Genomic DNA, 7,928 nt, shown 5'->3' on the forward strand with positions numbered 1-7,928 from the left:
GTAAGCGTGGGCCTGGACATTCTTTTTTTTTTTTTTTTTTTTTTTTTTTTTTTTTTTTTTTTTTGCGGCCGAGTAGTTGTCAACCGTGCGGGTACTCGAGCATTCGACTAGCCATCGCAGCCTTAGTAGAAATGTATTTCGTGTTGGGTCATACACGTTCATCTACATGTAAATGTATCTCAATTTACACATACATGTGTAAGTAGCACTAATCAGACATTTTCGTACATGTACCGTAAACCTATGTGTATAATACACACTTTTTTTTCCGTTGTAAAAATTTGAAAGTTGGGGGTGCATCTTACAGTGTATAGACTAAGGCTATGTACAACAGTGTAATGAGGTACCCGAGTACACTTCCAGGCTTACAAGCGAATACTCGAATATTCGGACGCCATTTTCCTTTATAATTTTTTTGAATTTTTTTGATTTTTTTTAAATTTTTTTGATTTTTTGTTTTGTTTTGCCACCACCATACCACTGGAGCAGTAGCCCAGGTCCCTCACCGAGAACGCATGCAATTTTACTTGGAGTTGCAGTTGAAGGCGTCAATTTAATAATAATAATAACAGTAAACATTGCTGTTTAAAAACCAAAGATGGCAGAATAATCCATTTTCCTCCAAGTCCAAACAGAAATCCGGACATTTGGTCCCAGTTTCTGAGTGGTGATTTTGACAGTGCTTGAGTTCGGAAACATTTTTACCGACGGTACCATGCCAGGGGCTGCCGCTCTCCCTGGGACGGGTAAGCGTCGGCCTGGACAGTGCCAGGTGACCGGGTTTTTTTTTTTTTTTTGCGGCCGAATATTTGTCAACAGTGTGGGTACTCGAGCATTCGACTACTCGTCGCAGCCCTAGTACAGACAGGTACCGTATTTGCCGGCGTAAAGGCTGAAGTATTTTCGAAATAGATAATATAAAAAATTCTGGGTGCGGCCTACATGTATGCGCAACAACAGTCAAAAAAGTATTTGTACATATGGGACTACAATGACTTTTTTCTTTTCTTTACATGGACTAATATACGGTATAGCCACGATCAGGGTGCAACTATTCTACGTACAGTGTTACGCATCTCTCCTGAAAACACAAAGTCATCTAATCAAATGTCTTGTGGCCTGAAATGTTGGACCATATGAGTTCTTCATCAGGCAGCAACTTTCGTTTGAATTTCTTTTGTGTTGGCGGTGTGAGAAAGGTAATAGAGGGCCAAAAATGCCCCTTTTTGGCTGTTACTCATTTGCACTTCAACAATGTGTCTTTTTTCATAAGGTGCTACTGTGGAATTACACAAGATATGCCATATCCTTTCATGCCATCTTATAGTCCTTTTTATCTCCACTCAGTATTTTTTTACGGCTTGAGAATTGACCCAAGAATTGCGATACAGTGGTTATTTCTGTGAAGAGAGACGAGTGTAACGCTTTTTAAAAAAACAGCTATGTGCATAATTTTGCCTCTATAATTCATATATTTTAGCACTATATTAATAGCTAATTGGTTATATTTTCTGAGTAACATGTTGTCCTATCATCAGAAACAAAAAATTAAACAAAGATACAAACGTTACAAAAATATATGCCCACATTCCGATCATAAATTGTGTCCGGAATTTCCTGTAGTGTCCGTAACGGTGTAATTCCTGCTATGTGAAAATGTTTTCAAAGTTCTTATATACTTTGATTTGTGCAACTACCCCCGGGGACTAGCTGTGGTATAATAATATTCAGCTAAGCATAACAGTTTTTTTGTTGCAATTTAATGAATGGCATTTGTAGTGTCCGTAACGTATGTAGTGTCCGTAACACAAGTGTGTGATGGTGTTAATGGTGTAAAAATACAGATTGATAACTAAATACTACTAATTTGTAATTCAAATTTGATTTAATACAGTTGCTCTTCTCAATGAATCAAAAAATTCTCTTTCCATGGGAGGTTTTCTCCTGGATATGATATTTCGCAAACAAATAAGCTATTTTCCATGAATTTAATTTTAAAGATAAAAAAAAAATTGACTAACAAGTAATTTGATATCTATATTTTATTTCAACAATATCAGTTAGATGTAATAAAGTATGAAATTAAATGCATCATTGTGTTTTAGTTTCAATATTGAGGGTAGAAAAGAGTAGGAGCCAGTGTTACGGACACTACAGATATGTGTTACGGACACTACAGGAGGAGTAATATCAAGGCCTGGAAGCCAAACTATACCTCATTTTCTGGATAACAGTGTTCTAAAATAAATTTTAACAATGTAAAAGCTGTCTATGACATCAAATATGTATGATGCATGAGAAAATACAATATTTTAATCATTTAATTGCCTACCTATAAAATGTATAAGTCACTACATTGTAGTTTATGTCCACACACACATAAACACTTTGGCACACACCAGTACATGTATGACTAGTATCTGCTGAGGACTATGGAAACATACCTTCTTTTGAGGACACCCCCTTTGAGGGGATTTACATATAAATTATGAAATATATCATCGTCTTCGTTTTTGCTCACAATTTCTCTTGATAAAGTAAGCTAACTATTTGATAGAGAGAGAGAAAAAAAAATAGACTGAGGTCGCTTTTGACTTCTTTACAGACATTTTTATATACATCTGAGGATTTTATGAATACTGGTTTAATTGCCACCACCAATAACGATCACCGAACATCTGAGGATTATCGAATAAACATATCAGAAATGGTTATTGCGTACACCATAATTTTTCATATAGATTAATTATCATTGTTTTTCGGCGTACACTGTCTAAGGTTTTACAAGTATACCACTTAGTTGGTTGGATTACTCTTCATAAAGTACACACTGTGGTCTTTCTTTGACCCCAATTTTTCCAACGCTATTTTAACGAGCTCCTAAAAATGGGTTCTAAACATACTGAATATATCCTGCAGCACGGACGATAAAAGGACACAGAGGGAACTTTCTTTTCCAAACATATTGTATTTTCGGCCTCACTGAACAAATCTTGTAAGGTCCTATGAGTTACTTCTCAAAATAATGAAGTACATCATATTTTTGCATTTTCAAGGGTTTCCATGCTAATGTCTAATAAGAGGCTCACCTTAATTATGCTACATGATGTACAGTATTATCCTCTTTTTCTGTTCTTCCTTATTTTATTGTATTGTTCTTCCTTTTGCTTATTTCTGATTCTTATCCTTTTCTTTATTCTTCTTTTTCTTTTGTTAAGTAGTTATCTTTTTTATTCTCTTCTTCCTTCTTTCAATCTTTCCTCATGCTTTCCTTCTTTATATCATTTTTTTAATGTCTTCTCTCATCTTCCTTAATTGTCTAAATAGTTATGCTTCTTTCATGTTCTTATGACTAAATTAAGCTTCTTTCAAATTTTTAAAGTGAGCAAAGAAGATGGAGAAGAAGAAAAAAAACAACACTACAATTGGGCCACCCCTGGAACTACATAGAACAACTTGTGTTTTCTGTTTGTCAGATTTTTCTGCTTCTATTGAAAGGGTGGACTTCCTAAGTCCTATCCAAGAGACTTGGTAATGAGGATTTGAAAAGATACCCTCTGTTGGCCTCAAGATATTATACAGCAACAACAATGATGGCAGAAAAAAAAGCAAATGGATTACTTATATATTGCATCAAAGAATAGCATGTATATGTATAAAATGTAGTGTCCGTAACAATGGGTAACATCCTATAGGATTTTGTACATAAGTTATTTTGGACAGCTTATGATATGAAACGAGCCTTCCTAGCAACTTGATTTGTTTTTATATGTATACAGATGGGACTAAAGTTTGTAATTTGTCTCATTTATTAATGTTTGGTTGGCTGTTTAAAAAGTTTCAGGTTTTGAAAAAAAATGTCATTTATCAGATTTGACCTTGTGTTACCTCTGAAGTGTATACTGAGTCTAATTTATGGACTGAAGTGAGTGTGAATTGTTTTATTTTTCACAAATGGCCAAAAAATTCCCCAAAGAAGTGCAAAATATTTTAGTGTTAAGATAAATAATGCTTGAAAATTCCATTTCGGTAGTTTTGTGTAGTGTCCGTAACATCCTATAGGATTTTGTACATAAGTTATTTGGACAACTTATGAAATGATACGAGCCTTCCTAGCAATTTGATTTCTTTTTATATGTATACAGATGGGACTAAACTTTGTAATTTGTCTCATTTATCAATGTTTGGTTGGCTTTTTAAAAAGTTTCAGGTTTTGAAAAAATGTAATTTATCAGATTTGACCTTGTGTTACCTCTGATGTGTATACGGCGTCTATTTCATGGACTGAAGTGAGTGTGAATTGTTTTATATTTCACAAATGGCCAAGAAGTTCCCCAAATAAGTGCAAAATATTTGAATGTTAAGGTAAATAATGCTGAAGAATTCCATTTCTGTAGCATTGTGTAGTGTCCGTAACACCTACCACCCCCTGTGGTGTTGATGCTCATAAAATGATAACCAAGATAGTTTCCTCAAGGATATTGCAGGGTATTAACTCCAGGGTATAGATGAACAATTTGGGGTTGATGAAACTGCTCTATTGCATACTTTATTTTTGGACCCAAGTGCAAATGGTTTTGCACCCTGATTGTGGCTATACCGACAGCCTATAATTCAAATCTATTTTTATGAGATATCCAACATTGACACCCACTCTCAGTAAAAATGCAAACTACTATTGTACAGGATTTACTGTACTATATATGTATGATATTTAGTTCAAGTTAGAACTTCAGGATCATCCTTCCTTCATGAACATGTTAGTGTACCAATGCATCGGTTACTTTTCATCATGAATTCAAAGTGCATCTGTACCGGTAATCCGGTATACATTATTACATTGTAAACTAAAATTACCATTTAGTTTTTCTCATAACTATTTAAACAATGTACCCCCCTCTCCCTCTTCCATACAACAAATGTATGTCTTCATTATTATTCAATCTCACAAAAACTGACAACTTATTTTTCAGCATATTACAGCAGACTTAATCTTAACTTTACCCCATGTGTCATAAAGGATATTCAGAAGCCTCAGGTCTTCTCAAAAAGTCTCTCTGTACTATCCCTCAAATACATTCTAAGGGTCACACTCTTTTCAGTTTGCCAGAAATATCACAAATTGTGATACTGTTGACAGACTTAAAACATGTCTTTAAATGTTTTATATTTTTAGAAACAATAACAGATATTAACTGATAACTTAAGGAAGTATATATATGCTGAGTGTATCTCACTCTTCTCTTCTCTTTTATTTCCTTTCCTCCATCACAGCCATACATGTAGGGACATATTTGTGATATGCGCTATATATATATTAAGTATGGTACATCATTATTATTTGATCAGATATTGATATTTCTTACAAGTCTCAGAAGTCACATGATTCTCAATTAAAAGGTGACCTGAAATAATACAGATAATAAAAATATCAAATATAACAAAACTCTAATCGAGTAGAATTCAACTTTGAAATAAACTACAATGTACTGTACATAAACCAATGGAATCCTCACCTCTCAAAACACCTATCCACATTGTCTGACATGAGAAGGAGCATACACAGCTGCTCAAGGGCTATGAGCTGCATGTCTCTCTCCTCCCCTTGCCCCATCTGGAGCCACTCCAGTAGGGTTTCTGGATCCACTTCTGCCATTGCTGAATCTGCCTCAGCTCACGGCTCCCCCTTACACCACAGCCAACTTCTGCTGAAGAAGCCTCCCCTTATAATCAGTTTCCCACTGTGAGATTCTATGCATAAAAACAAACAAAACAGACAGTTGAATACCATATTAAAATATAAAAGAGATTAAACACGAATAAAGTCCCGGTCTTGATAATGTTGCACTAATTGATAATGCTGCACTCTTCAATTCATATTTATACAATGCCTTGAGAGACTCTAGTAACATGCAGATTTACAGGATTGAGACTTGAGATGTTTTATTTCCTGTGGACGCAGCCTCCCCCCAAAAAAACAACAACAACAACAAAAAGTACATACATGTATAGAGCCACAACAAAAAGGCAGTTGTTTGAATAATTAAGTTTGGCTCAGTTGTAAAGTAAGAAATACATACATGTAGTATGTATTTGTGGTTTTGTCATTAACAAATGGCCCACAACCCAACTTTTTAAAATCCATTCATTCTAGTGCCGAGTTAGTGCGAACCACATCCAGGTATTAATACAGTGCACTGCTTTCAAAATACAACCTTTAAAGTTTAAATGTACATCACATCACATGTCAGTTCATTGGAAAATTAGGATGGTAAGCTCCAGTAACAAATTTTCACATTGCTACTGTAGTTCAATTCGATTTTGAAGTGTGTTGCATAAATAGAAAGAAGAGTCCTCCAGCTAACTAAATAACAGCTAAATAAGTTTACAAGGTTTGTTGCGTGCATGAGTGAGTGATTATAAATGTTCCCATTTGTGTTTTTGTTGGAATAATCAGGGTTGGCATATTTCCCGCTTCGGAGGCTTATGTCCCGGACGCCGGGAAATAAGCGGTATTTACCAGTATTTACCGGTTTTTACCGGTATTTACCACTTTTTACTGGGAAATACCGGGAAATATATTTTTCCACTCACTTGTTCATAGGGATTGTCCAATTTTGAACATAACAACAATGGTGGTGAGTACGGTTGCTCTTGTGTGTACTATTTGTGTGTGTGTGTGTGTGTGTGTGCTTGTTCGTGTGTTTGACTTTGTCTATGTCTGTAATTATGTAATGCTGGAAAAAAATACTGGAAAAAGATACCAAATATACACCTAATCTAGATATGATGTTCTTCATTAAAGGGAACTCTCCATGCCTTTTGTACATCAAATTTCACAAGTCTTTCGTTTTTTTCTATTTATTTGTGTTCTTGATCGGATTTCATAACATGTGAAGTAGAATATCATTTTGCATTCTATTATCTCAACCACAAGAAAGAAGGAAAAACATGAAATTTGACGTACAAAAGGCATGGAGAGTTGTCCACAAATGATGTCATCAAATTGAATATCGCCCTCTAGTGACTAGTCATTTCAAAAAACTTTAACTTCCTTATTCCTAGCCCGATTTTTGTTCAAATTTTCACTGATTTTATTCAAATATCTTAAACTTTACAATAAAAGTAACTTGAATGAAGGTTTTGGTTCCCAGTTGCTAATTACCATATTCATGAATTAGCATATGCACAAAATGCCATTTGTTTGGGTGTGTAAAATTTTGTATGCAGTGAGGATTTTATAAATCTGTTTGTGTGTTCCTAACTTCCTACTATGAGTATTGTGCTGCTAATTATTTCAGAACAATATTTTCAGTTATGAAGCTAAAAACAAGTAAAATTATTAATAAATAGAGAATTAAAATCATATTTCCCATTTTTTACATATTTACCGGACGCGCATCTTACTTACCGGACAGTATTTACCGGTATTTACCACCGGTATTTACCGCCCAACACTGTATTCCAAACAGGCAAATGCATGCAAAGTAAGACTTGGTGATATCATTATCATATTTCATAAATCACCAAGCCTGTAAGACAACATGTACCTTTTGGTCGTTTAGTTTAAATATTCACTGTCTACATACTATCCTTTTATATGGTGGTGGTGGTGGTTATTTTACCTGACTGCTAAGAAAGCACAAATGCTTTTAAGTAAGCAACTGACGGCTTTAGGTCCTCTCCGAGTGACCTGGTAACGAGGATTAATGCCTTACCAAAGGGCACTAGCGCATTGCCTTGGTTTTGAACCCAGGTCACCGGATTACGAGACCACTGCTCTACCGACTGAGCTATCGCGCCTCCTCAAATATAATTTGTTATGATCCATACACAAAACAAACAGGCTTCTGACCATACGGAGGAATTTTGGCTGGTAAAAATGCCTTGTTTTTTATTTTTTATTTTTACCTTCTCCTTTCCGTTTC

At 35.0% G+C, this 7,928-nt stretch overlaps 1 protein-coding gene across 3 annotated transcripts in view; it reads right to left on the bottom strand.

The window, feature by feature from the left end:
- The window catches only part of LOC754879 (E3 ubiquitin-protein ligase HECTD1), a 52,224-nt gene that overhangs the window by 42,864 nt on the left and 1,432 nt on the right, over positions 1-7,928 (bottom strand). For all 3 annotated transcript variants that reach the window (XM_030999241.1, XM_030999239.1, XM_030999240.1), the window contains exon 2: positions 5,517-5,751. In XM_030999241.1, coding sequence (XP_030855101.1) covers positions 5,517-5,656 — 140 coding nt within the window. In that variant the 5' untranslated portion in view covers positions 5,657-5,751. The remainder of the gene's footprint in view (positions 1-5,516; positions 5,752-7,928) is intronic.

The sequence above is a fragment of the Strongylocentrotus purpuratus genome, unplaced genomic scaffold (assembly GCF_000002235.5).
Source record: "Strongylocentrotus purpuratus isolate Spur 01 unplaced genomic scaffold, Spur_5.0 spur5_scaffold_5, whole genome shotgun sequence".
Classification (NCBI taxonomy): domain Eukaryota; kingdom Metazoa; phylum Echinodermata; class Echinoidea; order Camarodonta; family Strongylocentrotidae; genus Strongylocentrotus; species Strongylocentrotus purpuratus.